Here is a 21,309-nt window from a genome sequence, read left to right on the forward strand (position 1 = left end):
TCACAGTTTGTACCTCAACAAAAAGAAAAAAGCCACCTCAACTATTTCAGAATTAAATCAAGCAGAAACTTTTACCCAAATACTTGTATTAGCATTTATTTTCCTATTACCTGGCTTTTCTTTGTATTCACAACACCCAGCAGCTTGCTTGAGAAAAAACTGTAACATGCACTTGGATTGTGGTGTTTGTATAGGACTAATATTGGCCATTTCTCAATTCTCTTGCAAATGAGAGATACAAAATGAACTATTGAAAAAGATAGTATGATTTGAGCCTTCTATCATAACAAGCATGTTTGAAATTCAGTGTTCAATGCTTAGCCCTTCTTCTTCAACTATTCTAAATGAAGCAGGTGTCTCTGGTCCGTACCAAACAACTAGCGTTCTCCAAAAGACTACTGTATATTGCAACACGCTTGACAATTAAAAGTACTGTTTATAAGTACTAATGTGTGCATACTAACATATGATGTGCAACACTAACAAATTATTTTCATCTGTAATCATAAAAAAGAATTAGCCTTAATTGTTCAGTGGAATTATTTTACTTGAGTATTCAACTAGTCAAGGTGACCGAATTCATCTCATTCCTTTCTCTTGCTCATCAACTGCTACGGTTCATCCTACTGCAGGGCAGATGATTTCTGAAGTGTTCTTTGGTACAGGTTGACTTTCACAATATTAAAACATCCTCTTCCAATTTCTTTTAAAAAATGTTGTATATTCTGACACCAATGGCCATTTTCTGGAGTAGAAAACATCCACCATATCAGAGAATATTCTATAGCTGAGTTTTCCCATAACAAGACAGTCATTATTACAATATAACCTCACTTTCATTGCATCAAAAAAAAAAAAGTTATATTCACATGATCTGAAGCCAAGCATCCATAAACCAAAATCACAAGTGACATGTTAAATAAGCCAGCTGTCTGCAAGCAAATACTTAGAATCTAATCTTCCTTGCAACAACTTGTATAACTTCCTACTCAAAAATGCATGTTATCTGAAACTCAGAGAGACCTGCTTTGCCTTTAGAGCAAAATCCCTTACCATCCCATACCACCATTGTATGCAATATCATCTGCAGAAGTACAGATAAAATCAGGTATCCTGTATAAGGCAAAGAAACTTCAGTAGGTTATTTAGGGTAATTGCAACTCTCGGGCTGTAGATCAGGTCTCCCTCCACACTCACATAAAACGAGGAGCGTAACTGGCATTGAAACATCCTGAATAACTAAACTAAGCTCTGATCAATCACAGTTTGCTTTTGCAAACTGATCTGCATGTTATTAATCTGGGCTGTTGATAGAATGACGATCTGGTGCAAAGCATACGGTATCTGATATGGGATAGCGCAATACCCCAAGCATGAAATGAGCCACGTTGCAGAAAACAGAGCTTCTTCTGAAAAAGAATCAGAAATGTTTTGTACACTTTAAAACACAAAGGTACGTATATCATTGACCTTTTGTGGGAAAACTACGGCACTCGGACGCCGAACTATACAATGTCAGTGGAAGTCTGAAGCCTCAAAACTTCAAAAATCAGCTGAAAGCTGGCGAAACATTCTTAATTCTACGTCTCAGCCAGAACACAGCACAGTTTGTCAATAACTTTCCAGGGTGAATCAGGTAGAAGTCAAATACTTGCTTCTCCCTTGTTTTGTATGTTGAACAGCTCCTGTAAACTACAGATTCAGTTCCCTTTCATCTTGCCAATACACTAGCATTTAGCATTTCAATTTACAGCTATTAAAAATCAAAGTTTGCTTCTGTTGAAACAAAAATTAGAAATAATTCCACTAATCCCATCAAAACTTTGCTCACATTCTTTCATCATTCTATATACATGACATGCATAAGAAGATTTTCCAGCCTTGGGTACCTATGTTGAAATACAGGTTTCCCCCTTCTGATTGTCAGAGATTTATTTATTTATTTGTAATCCATGCACTTACTGACATTAAATTTCTTCATGGCCAAGCACTACACAGTTGTATTTTATAATCACTTGTTTACTCCCTCCTCTTAATACCTGTCCTTTCAATTTTTTAACATCTAAATATCTTAACTTATGGCTTATGTTATATATGAACTATCCAATGTTTTGGTTCTGGTCACAAAAGCTGAAGGAGTGAATGTGAATAAGATGAATCACACAAATAATTTTACAGACAAACTAGCTAAACACTGAACAATTTGCTGTGCACTAAAACATTTTTATCATCTGTTATCAAAAGCTCTTATGAACATTTCAGTACTTCTATTTACATTAGGTAAGGAAATAAAATAGGAAAAGCTCCAATATTTTTATCTATCTTTTACAGCCCTTTCAAGTTTCTACTTTTCCTAATATACTTTACTTGTTGTAAGTACTGTCTCTTGGTAACAACTACTACTTAGACTTTGGCGGGGGGGGAGAGTTAAGAGAAAGGAGGGAATAAGTAGAATATCCAAGAGGGAAACACTGGCCATTTATTTACTAGTTTTAAAATAAATTCAGTGTTGTCCAAATGCTATATTCTCACTTTCAACTATATACGAATGCTGTTTAGATTCCTTTTAGAAAGTTCTCTCTCTCTAATATGTATCCCAAGAATTTGTATAACATAACAATATTGCTTGAATACTATATAACTGATTTCACAAGAGAAAGTAATAGCAATTTGTCAACCATGTGTCACATAAAACTTCATGCAGAAAGTATACAGTGAAAAAACAACTATGGATTTATCACTATATGATAACATCTTCAACACTGCAGTAAAGTTTGCTTGTAAAGATTCTATTAGATTTGACAAAAAATGTATCCAATTATATTTAATATTTGGCCTAAATTGTCTTCAGGAAGTCTTCTGCCCTCATCAGTCTGGAGAAAGAGTGAGTACAGGATGAAGAATTAATAACAGCAAACCAAGGCACTACTTCAATAACTATTTTTAGATTACTTTATGAACTGGGAATGAATGGAGGGTGGAGAAATCAGTCAATATTTTTCAACATAAACAGGGAATGAATGGGGGGTGGGGTGGAGAAATCAGTCAATATTTTTCAACATAAAATAATATATCTGTGGATTGTATCACTACATGTGGCCAACTCAATGAAAAGCAAAAAAATCCCACAAGAAAACATGATGAGAACTTGGGTAAACACAGTTCAAAGCATCTCTAATACAGAAATTAAATGCTCTTCAGATACACCAAAATAATTTTACCTGACTTGAAACTCATTTTTTAATCCAGAGTATACATGCTTGCATGTTTTTTCTTATATGTTAGAGCTCTTCTCAAAACATACGGTACTAGATATGCACAAGTTCAAAACTGAGAACCATTCAAAAATGCACTTCTACTTTTCAGTTTATTAATATCAAAAAGCAGATAAAGCTTTCTAACGTATGCAATGCTTCCAGTCCCAGCCCAACTCAAATCTTGTTAATAAGACAACAGTGTTCTTCCAGATTTTCAAAATAAACACTGTTATGCTAAGCAGCTGAAAACTGCTCCACTGAAAAGTTAGATAGGTTCCTATAATAGGAAATAAGGAAGATTTGAGAGATGACACTAACGTTAGAGGAAAAAAGGCATTAATATTTACTCCCAAAATACTTTCAGCAAGCAGAACTGAAGCTGGGAGATTACAAGGCAAAAAATAGATCAGTAGTATCAGCAATTACAATATTCCCTGTAAAGTAGCAATAATTCTTTTTCTAATAACCAGGATGCACAGATAAGCCTTCTAGAAGAGCAAGACATTTAACAATGTATCAACAATAGTCAGCAAGATCTTCATTTAAAACAAAACAAAACACCAGTACCATCATATACAGAAAAGCATGATTAGCATGGAGCAAACAGTCTGAGTAACTGCTCTCTCAGAATAAGATGCTTTTTTATTTGTCAGACATCTCATAAAACCAACTTAGAGATTTCACCTTAGAGAGGTTGTTTACTATAAGAAAACTGTTAGCCTCTAAGGGGCATGGAGGGGTTGTTGTTGTGCTACTTTACACTTCCTGTTTCGGGAAGTTTCACCTATGGACTAGACTGTAGCCATGGAATGGCCAGAATTGTATATTCTTTATGAATTCACATAAACTGCATTACAGGTAGAAGAAAAAGTTCACCAAAGGACATATTACAACTAAAATATAGTTACAAAAGGGTAATATACAGGCATGCACCATTCATCTTCCTAACTCTCACAATAACAAATTAAAATCTTGCTCACATACATGCACACATTCCACTGCAGCAGCGCTCCACTGATACTCCTCTCAATCAGCTAAGGACTTCTCACAGTAACTCAGAAATCTGCTCCTGCAAGTTCTTTGGTGAGACAAAGGTATTAGCTAAAAAGATTAGCAAAGAGCACAATTCTCTGTTTTGCTGTCTATCAATCTACTCTGAATACACACATACACACATAATAACTGATGTTTCAACCAAAAAACCCTAGAAGATGAACACAAGCTTGAAAGAAATCAAGTACTACCAAAATCCATATATATCATTGAATTTTACCCAAGACTCTTAAATTCCACCTAAGCAACTTCTGAGCATTGGATTCTAAGTTTTATCTATCTCAAGAAACAATAGCAAAGTTCATTAAATTATTTCAGTTTTATTTTCTTACAGGTAGATACTGTAAACTTTGATCAACTCTTCTGAAGCAGTTTTCCACATTCTATTCAAGAGAATAGTATCTGAACAAACTAAAATGTCTCATTCCTGCATATTGTTACTTTGTACCAGTATATGAAGCTGCCTAATTCAGTGAAATTTCAGTATTAAAATCCAGTGTGTTACATCCAGAAAGATCGAAGTTAACAGATTTTCTGAGGAAAAGCGATACCTAAGGAAGAAATGTTGAAACTAGGAAGTTGTAATATTGAGAAAGAATATATTCAAAATACTATATTAATAAAGGCCAACAAACTGCTCATCTTTTCTTCCCTTTGACATGAACTTCAGCATTCATGCAAAGCAACACAAAAGCCAACCACTCGTGCCAGTTTAGTCCAGCTAACAGCTAAGCAGTGCTTCTCAAGAAAAGCAATCCACGAGCTGTGGTTTCCTCACCTTCGCCACTGTTTAATTCGTAGAGACCATGTCACATTGTAAATCCAAGTTAAAACAAAAGCTGGCAGGCCTTACCTCTGTCACTGAAGTCATCCACAAGAATGATTTCTGCTATCAGGCTGTCTGGAGTGCGGTTGATAATACTGTGTATTGTTCGTAAGAGTGAAGTCCAGCCTTCATTATGAAATGGGATAATTATGCTGGTATTTGGTAGCTTTTCCAAGTAAACCTTGTGCTTACAGCTGAAGAGAGAAGAAAACACATGTATAAGAACACAGAGGAGGCTGAACTAGCATAAACTTGGGCCGTTCTGCCATTGTATTTTCTGGCATCAAATCCAACAGCACAATCAGGCAGCACTTTCACACGACTCAGAACAAAATCATCAATAATAACTAGCTCATTTTAAATATTTGTAGAATTTTTACAAATTTTTACAAATTGTAAAATTAAAAAAAAAAGCAAGAAAAAAAAAGAGGAGGAGAGGGAAAGGGGGAGGGGGAGAGACTTGCAATTTCTAAGCATAAAAAAAACCCTAGATGTTTGCTGCTTGCATCTTTTTCTCAGGGTAAGCACTAACACTTCAGAAAAATAACTATGCATATCAAATACGGCTGTAGGTTATAATGTTGATTTACATATATTTTCAGCTTAGTTTGCATTTCCACTTTATAAATGCCATTTAGAAATCAATATTTACCAATTTATGCATAGCTATCACACTGACGTAATGTTCTGAAGAAAAAAAAAACTTATGCTAGCTACTACAGTTGAGTGTTTGGAAAATATTAACTGTTACACAGCTACTAGTATTAAAAAAAACCCAAACTTTTGAATACTTTCCTAAAAATAAGATTTAAATTTGTGATTTAGTCATTTGTTCCTAAAACAGGGCAACAATGAATTTAGTTACAAGCCATTTGCATGAATTATACTTAATGAAACTTTTTAATCAAGCAATTTCCAGACGGAAAATACATATACACCAGAAAAAAAAAAGACAGTTAGCTTGTAAACACATACAATTCTGAAGAAAATACATTAAAAAAAGTGTAACTACATATTCTAACGTTCTAGGAGCAAAAAATAAACAGTGTCACTTTCACATAGCAAGAGAATTACGTGAAAATTTTCTCCTGTGTGCATGTATAGGAAGAAGCACAACAAAAGTAGACCAATATTAACATTAGCTGTTTCAGCTGGCAAATTAAAAAAAAACAAGTATCACCTACTGTTGTAAACTGTTTGCTTGGACTAGAACAAATGCAACTGCTATACAGACATGTTATTCTTACACTGTTCCCAAAAGCAAGATTTTCTTCAGCATTTAGCTCCCATCAATATGATTTAAAAACTGTCAAGTTCTTCATGTCATTTAGAAAGTAAATACACATAGTCAAAGTACATCTTTTAGGGATAAAAAAAAAACAACTCACAAAAATCCAAATATATCAGAATGTTGTTTATTTTTCAAAGTACTGCTCCAGCAAAACACAGCAAAGAGCAGAAATAAAATAATGTTTTATTTTTATAGTTCTTTCTCTAAATCTCTTCATATTCCTTTTAATAAATCTTTATAGATGTGCCCAGTAGATAGAATTCCTTTGAAAAAATTTCACAATTCCTTTGTTTAAGGAATTACGCTGAATACCTTGGCTACAAGACGACAGCTTACAAGCACTCCCATTACTTCTTTTCGGTTATTGCTAGTTTTTGAAGTCATAATCAGATCTTTGTGCCCAAAAAACATTATCAGTAGGTCAGAGTAAATTCTGCAGTTCAGACTCCATAAGCTTATAGTACAATTTATTAAAAGTGCCAACAACGTGGAATAAGCAGTCTAGGTAGATATATGATTCACATATCAAAAACATTAGAAAAGATAACAGCTTTTATATACAAAAAGAATATTGACTTAAATCCACAGATCTTGAAATACTAGGTTTAGTTTTGCTACTATTTCATTGTGTCTGCATCTTACTCATGGGAACTATGTTTAAAACCAAGAAGCAATAGCAAAATGATCAGATAAGCTACCAGAAATACAAATTTACGTTCAACTGTATCAATTTTTTCTCAGCAAAAATTTTTGGAAATGTTATTTAAGTTCATTATCAAGAATTCTACAAGGCACATTTGGAGAAGTGCTGTCATAAAGTTTGATCATAACTTCAAACTAATCTTGCTTTATTATTTTGAGCAGTTCCAAAAAATAAAATCTAATATACATTTTAATAAGCAACTGTTTTATTTTTTATTCAACAAGAGAACCCATCTCTGACCACCCTTCCCCTTTCCCACAAAAACCCTCAGTGTCACTCTGAGAACCACCAAATCTGACTTTTACATTGGGTCTCAGAATTTAGGTTCCTGCCCTGTTAAAAGTTCATGCTTTCAAATGTATGTTTTCCTCCAACCAAAACAATACTTCATGATTAGGGTGTTTTAAATGTTCATCGATTAAACTACAGGCTCTGATTTAAACATGTCTACTCCACAAAAAGCAGGAGTGTTTACTTCCTTAAAGTTAAGCACAGCTTAACTACCCTGTAGAAGACAGCTTTCATCTCTTACCATCACAATTTAACAGTAGGTTATAGTCATTTATTTATACTATATACTGTTACATATAAATTCTAGCCTCCAAAACACAGTTGGGGAAAAGGAAAGAGATAGACAAAGACACACAGATGGAAATAAAAAAGGACCATCAAAACTTAAGAGCAAACACAATAGCTGAACTTGCTTACTTGTTGAAATCCCAATACAAGCAATACAAATATTACTATTCTGATTTTATGTCAGTATACTTGGCTTATTTTAAGCTAACACTTAAAGGATTGTTTGAAATCCATTTAAGTTAGTTATATCGTTAAAACATTTTCTGAATAGGGATGTCATATCAAGGTAGGGCTACTAACGTGAGTAGTTGGTACTAGAGCAGTAGTTAGCAGAGCTTCAGCAGAGTAGTGAAAACAGAATCCTCCATCTGTTCCTACTGAAGAATAAAATCTGGCATCCTAGTTGTGCAAGACAGTCTGTTGTATCTTACAGAAGCCTTGATTTACAAACACAGGCTACGGAATAGAAGCTGGAATTGTGTTATAAACTGAATGCATATGTACGAACACAAGGTATGTGAAACATTACCACATGGGAGCCAGGTGATATTTTGGCTTTTGTTGAAACTCTACATAGAAATAAGATTCTGAGAAATGTGAGTGGAATCAAGGCAGTGTGACACCTTTAATTCTTTTTGCAACACTTATTGACATTTTTTTTAAGTTTAGATTAATATGATCAATAGATTTGAAGTTAAAAATTTCCAGCCATTAAAAGTAAATGCTATATATCATGATAGGACCACAATATTCAAATTATACTAAGTTGGGCAGGTTAGGGGGGAGAGGAAGGAAGCCTGACTTTTCTAACAATAAGATAGTGTCCATAAGTTTTAGGAATGTCATTAAAAGTGGCACAAAGTTGTTACCAATTAGTGTTTCTGAAACATTTTCTAGACTTTCAGTATTAAAGTTCTAACTAGGAAAAAAAAAATAAGAAAATATCAATACCAGTCACAAAGCCATTCCTCACTAATAATAAGAAAAAATTAATTCGACTTTTCGGAGTCAATTTTGACATTTCAGGGAGACTTTTATAAAGTTAAAAGAATAGCATGAGATTGCACTATTCCTGAAATAATAACCTGCCAGAGGAAGAGGAAAAAAAATGTATATCTGTAAAAAAAAAAAAAAAAAAAAAAAAAAAAAAAAAAAAAAAAAAAAAAAAAAAAAAAAAAAATCTGTAATCTATTTGCAGCAGACACCAATATAATACAGCTTAAATGAGGATCACTCTGTATGAAGAGCGATACTTAAAAGAACTAAAAATTCTAATTGCTATTCAGTACTTAGAACTCTAGGACTATTATGATTTAATTTTGCCTCAAAAAGGGGAGCCCTTTCACGCCCTATTTCCACCGGGGGTTCCATTTGTTCCATAAACAAATAGTGTCTTTTTACTTCAAGGTAGAGTGCTGTTTATGTTCCCTGATGTGGATTATAATTAGAAAAATAATTCCTGAAACATCTCAGTAAGGTGAGAGAAGAAAACAAATAATCCCCCTTCCCATCTCTCCCCCCTACCCCCCGAAAAAAGCCCGGCAAAACTCTGACCTTTACAGTTTATCTGTAAACAGAAACATCCAGCAAAAGGAATCTACAAGCTCCAGAGAACTGAAAGAAAATGAGCTTCTAAAAGGCTGGGAAAGGAGAGCAGTGCTGGCACCATTTCAGCCACTTTGCAGCAAAAGCCAATTCATAAAAGCCGCAATTTGTTTGACCCTGCGGTTATAACAACAACAATATTTTATGCACATTAAGGGATACCAGTGGCAATGTCTTGGCCACCTACCAGGTTCTGTGCCTTCTAGACACATCAGCAACCTTGTAAACTGCCCTTTCTGATACTTAATAGCACAGGAGAAGTTAAATGTCTTGCAGACATCCCTTTGCTGCATTTAGAAAGCAAGATAGCAGCCTACTACAGCAGTTACTACATCGTAAAAGTAGACCTCCTCCAATTTTCTCTTCGCATAGAAAGTGCCAAAGAAAGCTAGTGTAAAATAGAAACAGATTCTCAACTTTTTTTTCCACCTTTTCTGCACTGGTTTTGTCAGGACATTCTTTCTTATTTGAGCTACTTTTCAGATATGACCTTTTGTTTCCCCTTATCATGAGGAATATAGTAACTTCTGGCACCTAGCTACTGACAAACCTGCTACAAAGCTATCAATACAAAATATTTTCTAGGGAAGATTTACATGGTAATTGTCTTAGCATGTCAAAGTACTCAATTTACAGCAACAAGCTTCAGCCGCAGAGTTTCTATTCTAATCTAGCCTTGTCATTTGAGGCTGATAAAGCAGTGATAACTAGTAATTTTTATTGCCGTTTGACAAGTCTTTGTAAAATTAGCTTGGATGTGAGCTGATGGAGAGGAAAATAATCTTTATTTTCACAGTGGCCCACAGCTGGGAAGCAAGCATGCCCTGCTGGATGCTGACCCTAATAAGTGTCAGGACACTGTCAGTATTAGAACATTTAAAGCTACTCCAAAGCTTTATTACCATTTTTCAAAAAAAGATAAATTTGCACAACAGAAATAGCTTGCATTATTGCTATTAAAGTAATAAAGATCAACAATGTGCTTTGGAAAGCAAATACGGAACATCCTATGCTCTTTATCTAGGTTTTCCCCGGTACTGACTGCAGTAGATCTGATAGAGATGAATTAGGCACTTTATATTACTTTAACAGGTTACTTTATGCCTGATGTGTCACTTTGGCTGGTGGTGGATGGTCACTCCAAAAGTACTGCATGTCTTCAGAGAAGTCAAAAACAGTGATTTAAATCAAAATGGTTTATCTAATGAAGGGAAGAAGATCAAGAGGCAGATACGCTTTACCACACAAAGCATGATTAAGTATGTTTGCAAAGCTTTCTTTAAGATGATAGCAAGGTATAAAACCACTATTGATCATGAAGAGCTCTTACAAAATAAATAAATAAGACCATTTAGCACATTTTATGAAAGTTATCAATTTATCCTTATATATTACATATAGGCTTTCAAAAATTAATGTATACGGTAACTTTATACCATCTCAAATCCCTCAGTCCCAGCAAGTCTGCATCAGCAGGCATCTATTACTAGAACTGTATTTCAGCTTAAACCTTGCACTTTATTACCTACGAATTACCAAATTCTAACAAGCAATCTGAGCCTACATATACATATTTTTAAACACAAACTTTTTTTGAGAGAGGATTACAGAAAAATAAAAGGTACTCAAAATTAATACATTAACCAAACTTACCTGATTCTCTCTTAAAATTCAGACCTTACTGTAACTGACAAAGTCTGTGTTTTGAGTCTAGACTGACTGCAGGATGAACCTTTTCTGTTGCTGTTTTAAAGTACCTTCTAAATGCATTACTTTAGAATGCAAATATAGCCTGATGTGCAACTGAAGTTGAATTTCTATTTCAGAAATCCTAATCTTTTCTTTACCACTTGCCCATTACACTCCAAAGCTATCCATTACTTATACATATCTTCAACATCAAAGTCAGCCTCACCTTGCAGCAACATCTCCTCTCTGTGCTAAGCAGACTGCTGCTAAACAGAAGATTACATCCAAGTTCAACTTAAGCGGGAACAGAATAGTATACTGACAATCATCTAAAAATTCTGCTAAACCAATTAAAGATGACAGATGATAGAACAGGATTTATTTTGTACCTTGAATTCTATATATACTAAATAAATTGTGAGACACATTTTATCCAGTATTTTCCTCCTCACCTGCAAAACATCTGATTAGGCAGGAAGCACAGAACTACATACAGTGCTACAGGGGGGAATTCAGGGAGCACTGGTTTGAACAAGAAATCATAGAATAATAAGGGAAATGCTTCCAGAGAGTAAAAAAAATCTCACGGCTCTGTTGTTGCAAGAAATACAAGCTTTCCCTACATCAGTGGATTAAGCTACTCTGACGTAGTATCTGAAGACAACAGGAAAGTGCTCACACGTTTGGGGACTACGCTTGGTTGGAAGACAATTAACATCAATTCCTCTCAACAATTCAGAGCCTGTTGCTTTTCACTGAGGAGCACATACGCCTTTGCATTTTAAGTGTGATCAAGAGCTCACTTTTGAGGCAAGTTTCCCAGTGGTTCCTATTCACTGCACAGTTTCAGAGCAAAAGAACTGGATTTCTTCTGAATGAAACTAAACCATATGTATTCATACAAAGCTAACAGACATTCATTCCACAGTAACGGGCTAGAAAGCATCTGCAATTAAACCTCTGAAGCGTGCCCAGCAAGGAAGGACAGAGTTCTCAGCATCAATTGTCTTACTCAACAGGTCTGCTCCTATTGCACTGCTACCTCTTCAAGTGAAAAAAAAAAGTCCTGAGGCATACAAGCAGTAAGAGTAGGGCTAAAGTCCCATCAGTGCTGGGCCCATAAATTTATCCTTTGTTAATCTCATGAGGAAGAAATTGAAGCATAAACAGAAAAAGTTCTTGGAGTTATTGCTGTATACATATATTTTTTACATGCAACTGGACAGCTTTCAGACTCCAGATTTTCTAAGCAAAGGACAACGAGACCTCTAAATGAATAACTAGTTATTCTTACTGGCAAACCTGATCAATAGAACTCCCTCTTTGGAAATCCAGCAGTCTGGTAAAAGTGATGAAGTTGTGAGGACGAGAATATCGTTCCAGTCAACTTACAAGTCTGACGTGACATTTATGCTGAAACAAATCATTGCTAAGTTTTGGGTTTTGTCTCTAACTACAGAAAGAATATAGTGCTCACTCCACTATCTGTATTTTAATCAACTGATAATACAAACCATCCTAACTTGGGACTGCTTCAACAATGTAAGATAGCCAGGGCACAAGAACAGCCTTCAGATTTACTTTATTTCAAGTTCTTTCCGGTCCTTTTCAGCACTGTCTCTGTAAATACATTGCCCTTGATCCTTTCTTTTACTTACCACTCCCTTTCCAAAGGGCAGGAAATTTAACATATTTTAATTATTGTATTTCTTTATTCCTGAGAATTCATTAAACAACTCTAAGAGCAAATCTTCAACTACTTCAACTGAAACATGATGTAAGCCTTTTTGTCTAAAGCTTTTCTCATTTCTTCCTCGTCCCACGAAATATCAAAACAGGAAATTTCCCAGACACCTGGTGAAAATATCGTTCATTTTTATTAGCAATTTTGTTGTTTACTTAACATTCAAAGCTCCCATTTCTTCTTCCTGGATGAACAAACCTTTAGAAAATTCACAGTCGAGTGTTAAAAGTACATATACACCACAAGTTTACATAACATTCAATGTACTAGATATTTTGATATGGTTACGCTGAACATTCAGCCAATTATAATTCAAGCTCAGGCTTTTGCAGTTGGCCCTTGCAAGCTTTATTAACATGAATACCTATCATTATTGATTCCTGGCACACATCACAGGGGAAGAGCATGCCAGCTTTGCTACTGGCAAGCCTATGAGTCATCCTACTGTACACCAACATATGCTCACCACTCCCTGCTAGTTTTATTTGAGTTTGCTCTAACGAGGACAATGTTGCTGGCAAGATTTCTGGCTGGGACAAACTTCCTGGAATCAAATTTGCAGATTAAAATCATTCTTTGACAGTACTCACCTCATGAAGCAACTGAAAGGAGAGTTTAGATCAATTATTAAAAGAGATGGACCCACTTCTAAGGACAATTTGCCTGATATATTTCAAGCATCCACCTTTGAATGATACGCATCATTCCCTAGAAATGCTTCTTTTCCATCTTCTATTCCACCAGAATGAAAGCTTAAATCAATTAGCTGGTGAGCCTAAATGCCCAAAGTTCAGGAAGACGAAATTCCAAAGTTCAGGAAGATGAAATTCCACCATTTATGTATGTTGTCCTTTACGTAGCTGTACTTTTGAACACCCACTCCTCCTCCTCCCTCCCTCCTTCTGACATTATTGCTCCATTTATGAGTTAGATTCATATATAAAGCTTCTTTGGACTCACAACATTAAAAGCACTCTTGGAAAACAACCACAACCTGACAGCCCTTGTTCTTGCTCCCCCTGATTTTGAATGTTTGAATCAAATGCCTTTTCTCTGCAGTATCTGTGGTCCACTACTGTTAAGTAGTAGCTTTTGCAATTGCCACACTGACGTTACATATTCTGGGTATTTGGAAGCTTTTTCTGCCCTGAGAAATATGACTGAAGTTTACAAAGAAGCCTGAATGAAAAGCTGTTGTTTACCAAGCCCATCAATATAAGAACTATGGGGCATTTTAAAAAATTCTGTTGTTACCTAGCAGGCAGTTATCTTTGTACGCAACAGGCTGCAAGGACAGACGGTGGAGAGTTTCAGTAAGAAATTAAACAAGAACATGCACAAGAGGTCTGTATGCGGACACTAATGGATATAGGCAGGGATGTATCACCCAAAATCCAATTACTGTGGATGCTGAAAGAGCACAAAGAGAACAAACTGGACAAACTGCTAGGCTCACACATCTCTCCCAGCATCTGCCAGGGTGAATGGTCAGACCCAATAGCACGTTTTTTTATGTTCTAAAAGGATAACACCAAAACATAGCCAGAAGAGCAGAAGGTGCTTAAGTGTTGCAGTCAGACCCTTTGGAACAGCTGCCAGAGTTACCAGTACATTCTCATGTCCACTGTGGCCAGCGCAGCCTTTATAAAATTAGTGCTTGATAAGGTTATTCATAATCTAACCAGGCAAAATAGAAAATATTGTGTTTCCATTCTAGCTTTTCTGTATACTTGCAGTCCTTAGTCCATGACACATAAAAGCTATTTCTGTTACCAGTAAAAGCATACTGCTGGCATTCTCTATGTATCATTACCATTAGTCCTGAAATTTCAAATGCTTAGGAGTGCATAGTTTCATGCAAATTCACACATCTGATTGTCCTAATACTATAGTATGAAAAAAAATGCTTGGAAAGGAAGAGTAGGTATTAAAAATAGCAATGCTTTTCATAAAGTTATTAAATTATCTTTTAGTTGCATCACATTAACAGCATGCAACATCATCATGTTCACCTATGAAGTGCAAGGGTACAGATCCCCAGGATGTTCCATATTTCACATCTATCTTAGCAAAGTCACATCAGTGCTTTCTGATTGCAATATTGTATTTGAGAGTTAAAAATTCTGGCTTTAACTATTGTCAGATGCTAATTGCTCGGCCAGCCCCGCATGCACAGAATTGTCTGAAGGATAAATACACCTAAATATTCCTTTCCTTGTTACATTTAGATTTCAGTTACATTTATTGCAGCTTGTTATTTTTCCAGCAGTGTGGGAGGCATTATTGCAATTAATCTAGGTAATACATACAGCATTAAAAGCTGAAAAATCTATTTTTGTCTAGTTGTATAGTCTTATTCGTTCTACTAAATTTTTTTCAATAAACAAAACCAAAACCTTCATAGTAACAATAGGCATGGACTCTCTCACTGGCCTATTAGAACACTGCAGTCTGTTTCTTCACCAAAAGAGGAAATCAATTTTCAGCCATATTTTAGCTGTTGTGGACACAAAATGAGGAAAAAAAAGCCCCTAGAAATTATGCCATGTTATCTGTTACTATTAATACAGACCTTGCAGAGAAAGAACTGACAGCAAGCACGACAGAGACAGAAGGCAACAAGTTTTCTTTTGAGTACAGAATATTCCCGATTCTGTTGTTGTGGAGCTACACTTTGAATGAGATGCCCTGAAGCAATTTCAGAGAACAATCTGGTGAGGCTTGGAAATGGGGACATTGCCTATATGTTGGAATGCATGACACTCCACCTTCACTACGTTATTCAGTAACTGCATAAAACTCTTTGAGGAGCAGTCAGAGTAATTACCTCCAGCTTTCTCACTACTTCACTAAAAGGACAATTCAAGTTTAACCACCTGGTCTGCATGCAGATGAAATTAAGGTAATACCAGTAAAAATGGGTATGAAGCAATGCAGCTCTCTGTAGAGAAACCTGAACCAAGACTTCTCTGAAGTACTGGAAATGGACTAGCTGGCTTTGCTGTTTGTGAGATAAGTCAGATTATGCAGAGGAGCAAGTCGGTTAAAAATAGGTTAAATCAGCTAGTTTATAACCGTGCCACGTAAGCCAACACAGAGTACGTCTTTAGTATCTCTTGGTTATCAGTGGCATGTGCCCTCTGAACAAATAGATGTTACCTGAGTTAACTGTCTTCTGACAAGGGTAGAGACTACTTGGATGCCTCTGAGCTAACATTCAGAGCTTTTCAGGGAGCTTTCCATCATTAGGCAAAGAGAGAATGGAAAACAAAGCAGCTTCTCATCTGGAAGGCAAGAAATTGCAAAAGGATAATTCTGAGGCTGGAGCACAGAAGCCAGCTAACAGCCTGGCCTTACTACCTAGTTACTGAAGTCACTGACACAAGTGCTATAATTAAACTTATTTTTTTCAGAATCACACACAAATGCTCTTTAAAGTGCAACCTCATGTAGGGCAGAAAAGTTAAGGAGTGCCTTCTCTTTAAACAAGGAGGAAATCCTTTGATATGTGACAAACTTCAACACTGCAGAGATGATTTCTAGTCATTAGATCATTAAAGCAACATTATATCATAACATTTATTACTGCATGTTTTACAAAAATAAGTTTTTTTTATTTCTAAGATTAAACTTATGCAATAGTTCTAGTGAAACACATAATAATAGTTTAAAATTAAATAAACAGTGAAAATAAATATCTATGTAGTGCTGCTGGTGACCATTTTCAAAGTGATGGGGGGGGTGTTGTTAGTTTTGTTTTTTTTTAAAAAAAATAGCTGATAAAGCTGTGCAATTGACATTTGCCTGGTTTAGTAAAATGGTCTTCTGATTGGATGCTATCTGCTTCAATAAATGACCTTACCATGTGTGGTACACATCAAACTAAAGAAATCAGCAACAGCAAATATTTGACAGCAAGATCAGCTACTGAGCATTCAAATTACTTTGTAGAAAATGCATGACATACTGGTAGGCAGAGGAGTTAAGAAATGAAAGCTCATGTTCCTCAAGTAGATTATTCACTAATCACTCAGCCAGCTATTAGCCTAATTTATCTGTAACAAATACCTATGAAAAATACCTAAAGCATACTATTCTTTTCCTTTGTATTCTATCAGAGTGTTGAACAGGGGAAAAAATCCTCCCTCCCTTCTGTTTAACTAGAAATTAACCACTAAAAAGAAAACTCTTGTAACTGTAACTTCATGAATCACAATACTTGAAAACACACTTCCAAAGACACACAAGAATGCCAACTTTGACTCAAGAGCTCACAGCATAATCTGCCCTATTTCTGTCACTTAATTAGGGGCCTCTTGTTTACAGCTTACTATCTTTTTAGCCACATTATTCATTTTTGTTTGCCAAATCTACTAGACATCAGCATTCACTTCAGCAAGGCTGTTTGTCCTTCTCGCAAGCGATATGCACACAGGATGGCACTTGTTCTCTATATAAGATCCTATAAAGTATCATGCTTCAGTTCTCTCTCAGATAAGTACCTATTTGTCATAGAAAGCACAGTATCAGGTTTCAGAACTCATGAAGAGCTGTCCTTTCTCACCCTCCTACCAACTCCACAACTTCCAAAATCACACTGGAAAGGTGATCCCTGAAGTTAGTGAATCTGATCATTTCGCATTAAAAACTGGAAGTATTGGGAGAAACAGTTACACAGAAAACCGCATATATGGTTAGCACCCTTTCTTGATGGAGACTAGAAAACAAAAAGCAAAACAGAAAGGAGTTATTTTCTAAGTCTAGGGAACATCTGACCAGTTCTTTAGCCCCTGTTTCTTTCTACTGCCGCGTTACTGAAGCGGCTCTTACTGATTAATATCAACTTTTCAATTTTGATTAAACTTTGACCTAGAAAGGACAAAATAATGAATAAATAATATTGAAAACCAATACTGTAATTGTATTGATTCACAGTTACACAGAAATAATAGATCTCACTTCCCAGCTCTCTAGGGGAAAGAGAGATGAAAAGTTCTTACTCAACAACAAATCTGAATATATGCACATATATTCACAGTGTGGATATATCAAGACTTGCCAAAGTAAATGAGAACTAAGTATGAAACCTTCCATCCTTTTAATTTCTCCTATCATCTAATTAAAACTCAAGAGATGATCGAGACAAAGAACTAACTACTTCAAGAGTACCATTATTATTAATATTTTATCAAAAGTATTTTTATTAATACTTTTACTATTATTGAACAGGACAACATGCATATCTTGCACTGCATTTTTCACAGTCTATGCAAAGAGTGTCTTCAGTACAGTAAGTGGAAATTCATAGAGAATTCTGATTAGGAACAACTGTATGATTGTATAATATTTATCTCAGACTGTATAAGTATCTCTCTCTCTCCCCCATGTGACTCTCTAGTAAACTTTGCAGAAAAATAGATTTACTAAATCACAATTAAGGAATAAAAGCTTCTCTGAAACTGTTCCAAAAGCAACCAACAACTTGCAAGGAGCCCCGTGGTATACTCATTGGAGTCAGAAACTAGTAACTGACTTAGCATTATTTCATTACAGGACAACCTGTCCTGCCGTATGATTAAAGCACTGGAGTCTCTATCAGATCTAAAATAAGTGCTTGATGTTTTAGAGAGTCAAAGGTCATAATTCTTGGACTTGCAATGCTCACTTTAGGCTCACCAACTACTTGCACAGCCATAGCTAGATGTCTCCAACTACAAGGGAGGAGACTGTGATGGAGAGCCAGTGAGTATCGTATGGGGCAACACTTGCAAAAGAACGGTGTTTGCAGTCTCTCTCTCCCTTCAGTAAAGCCATGCCTTCTTTTGACAGAGGATGTCCTAGCAAAAGTAGAAAGCTTCCAAGAGTGAAACAAATCTATACAAAGGTGAGTTTCACACATATTCTTTGTAAGTGGCAACGTTTAGAACAAAAGAAACATGAAAAGTTTATTGTGTTTTCACCACTTTGGGCAGAGCCATTGCATACTAGCTTATTTAAACTCTGATCAGTCATTTAAGTTTTTGAAGAAAGTATAAAATAGCTAGTATACGTATATACACACCTTACTGTTCTTCTCCATCTTGTGCTCCAGTTTTCCTACTTACATTCTCCTCTTTTCTCTGAGATACATTTTCCTTCTTCCTCTGTTACCATTCTCCAACCACATGTTTGTCCCACAAAGATTTTCCTCCCTCCTTCCCATTATTCTAAAATAGATACAGTTTTTGATATAATGAAAAGACAGTCTATCAGTAGAAGTCAGAACAGTATGCCTTCTTCCTATAAATGTTCTTCTAAAATGGCAGCTATTTCCTACTGTTAGCTGTGAAAGAGTATAGATTTAACACTACCTCCTACCTTCTTGCCCCAATGAAACAGCAAATATAGCAGCTGTTTAGGATACCAATTAAAAATACAAGCAACAGCAAGGCGTATCACAGTCAAATATTTTGGAAGAGAACTATTCAGGCATTCTCTTAACTTCTACTACTAACGAGGAGGGAAAGTTTCAACTATGCAGAATAGGTAGAATGAAACCTGCTTTTATTTCCTTTAAAAAAAATAATTTGTATTCAGTACACAGAAGACTCTGGATTCTCTAGATAAACATCTGTATTTCTTTGAATATGCAAATGATTTCTTCATAGCCCTGTGAAATACCTAATAGCTATGAACACTGAACATAGTTCAGACTTCTGAAAAGGAACGCTGCTGGGAATCACAGTGAAATACCACCACTTCATACAAGAATAGCATGACCAGCAGCCAACACTTGAAAAACATTGACACCAGACCATATACACTAAAAACAGATGTTTTTTTTTAAAAAAAACACCCTTCTAGCTCTACTAGAAGGTTAGTTGCACTCCAAACTAGAGAAAGCAGCCTTGGGTAGAAAAGGAAAAAAGAAGAATTACTCACATTCTAGTGGGGAGTGAAGTATTTTTTAACATTGGTATAGAAGTTTTAATTTTTAGACAGCAGTTCCATTGCCAACTTTAAATATTACCCATAAGTCAATATTGCTTACAGCTTTAGGTGACCAAAACTCTTACTTTTGCCAATTCAGTCCTGAAATCTCAATGATGGGGTACAGAGATTGTATTTTTGCTCAAGATTTTCATTTGGATGAAGAAAATTGTCCCATTTCCCTACACTCTGAACAATGGCCCTAGAACTATTGATCTAAGTGCTACAGCAAGATGAAAACACTGATTATCTCCTGCACCTCACCAGGCATTCTGAGGTAAGAGGAATATTTCTTATTAGAGATGTCTTTGCAACAGTGTTCCTTTTATATAAATGTCTAAAATCTCCCTAATCTACTGGTGTAAACCAGGTTAGAAAATCTACACAACCTGCTAAATAAGCTTGCTGCATTAGAATTTCTATACAAAATCAAAGGCTGAAACTTGCCCATATCAAAATACGCTTTCATTTACTTGATTTTTGCATGTCCAGCTTCTATAGATAAACAAAAGCAGCACAGCAAAACCGATTTCCCTACTTAAAGCTGCTGGGGGGGGCGAGAGTCGCAGGAAGAACAGCAAATTTTCTAATGTAACTTGGAGAGAGTTTCCACTGGAAAAAAAAAAAAAAAAAAAAAAAAAAAAAAAAAAAAAAAAAAAAAAAAAAAAAAAAAAAAAAAAAAAAAAAAAAAAAAAAAAAAAAACAATACATCAAAGAGCACACAGGAATGGAAAAAATTTCATCAAGAGAAGCTGTGGAAGACAGAAAAAACATGGAAGATATTAGATGGATCCCACACAAACATATTAAAGATACAGGGAAATTGTTAAGTCAGCCTTAAAATGGAAATGAATTGCTTCATTCCTCTATGGATTTTTACAGCACAAACATTCTAGAGTCTTGAAAAGGAAATTGCTACTAATCTGATTACATTTTTCTAAAATGCATTGAATATATCGCACTTAAAGAGGGCAAGAATATTACCAAAAAAACTGGAAACCCGAGCGTCTCAAAATTCAACCATTACAGCATTTGCTTACTTTTCCTCTCCTCCCTCCCCATGCCCCAACGTATTTTAAAAGTCCTGAGCCCAAATTCTAAGGAGACCAAGAACAACAACATTCATTTGGATTAAAAAAGAATAAGTCACAGTTATCTGCTGTCTTTTCATACTTCCCAGAAAGCCAGTCACTTAGAGATGGTGCTATAAATCTTTGGTCCAAGGCCCAGGAATAAAATATTTTTGCTGGAGAAACGATGGAGAAGTGTAGGAAATATTACAGCTCCTCTTTCAGCTTCAGTATCTTTTGATTTGAATTACAGGGTTCATCACCCAATTTTTATTGTGTTTGAAGATTTGTTTTATGAAGTTTTTCTAAGAAAGGTAAGAAAACTACTGTATTCGACTCTTTAAACCAAATATTAGACAACATTTTCAGGAAATTAGTCCTCAGCACCATAGCATATACAGGCTTCTATTCAAGTGGCACACACTAAACACAGGCAGAAGAACAGAAGCAAAGTTAATAACAACAGTATCCCCATGCACATGCAAAAGATGACAGTCAAAAGCTGAAAGGCAGTTATAATCTG

General features: G+C 35.5%; 1 protein-coding gene across 1 annotated transcript in view; it reads right to left on the minus strand.

Annotated features, from left to right (window-relative positions):
- The window catches only part of GALNTL6 (polypeptide N-acetylgalactosaminyltransferase like 6), a 313,568-nt gene that overhangs the window by 265,555 nt on the left and 26,704 nt on the right, over positions 1 to 21,309 (minus strand). The window contains exon 3 of the mRNA XM_085311322.1: positions 5,164 to 5,330. Coding sequence (XP_085167448.1) covers positions 5,164 to 5,330 — 167 coding nt within the window. The remainder of the gene's footprint in view (positions 1 to 5,163; positions 5,331 to 21,309) is intronic.

Source organism: Rhea americana, unplaced genomic scaffold (genome assembly GCF_003343005.1).
Source record: "Rhea americana isolate MKP2758 unplaced genomic scaffold, rheAme1 scaffold_34, whole genome shotgun sequence".
NCBI classification, from domain to species: Eukaryota; Metazoa; Chordata; class Aves; order Rheiformes; family Rheidae; genus Rhea; species Rhea americana.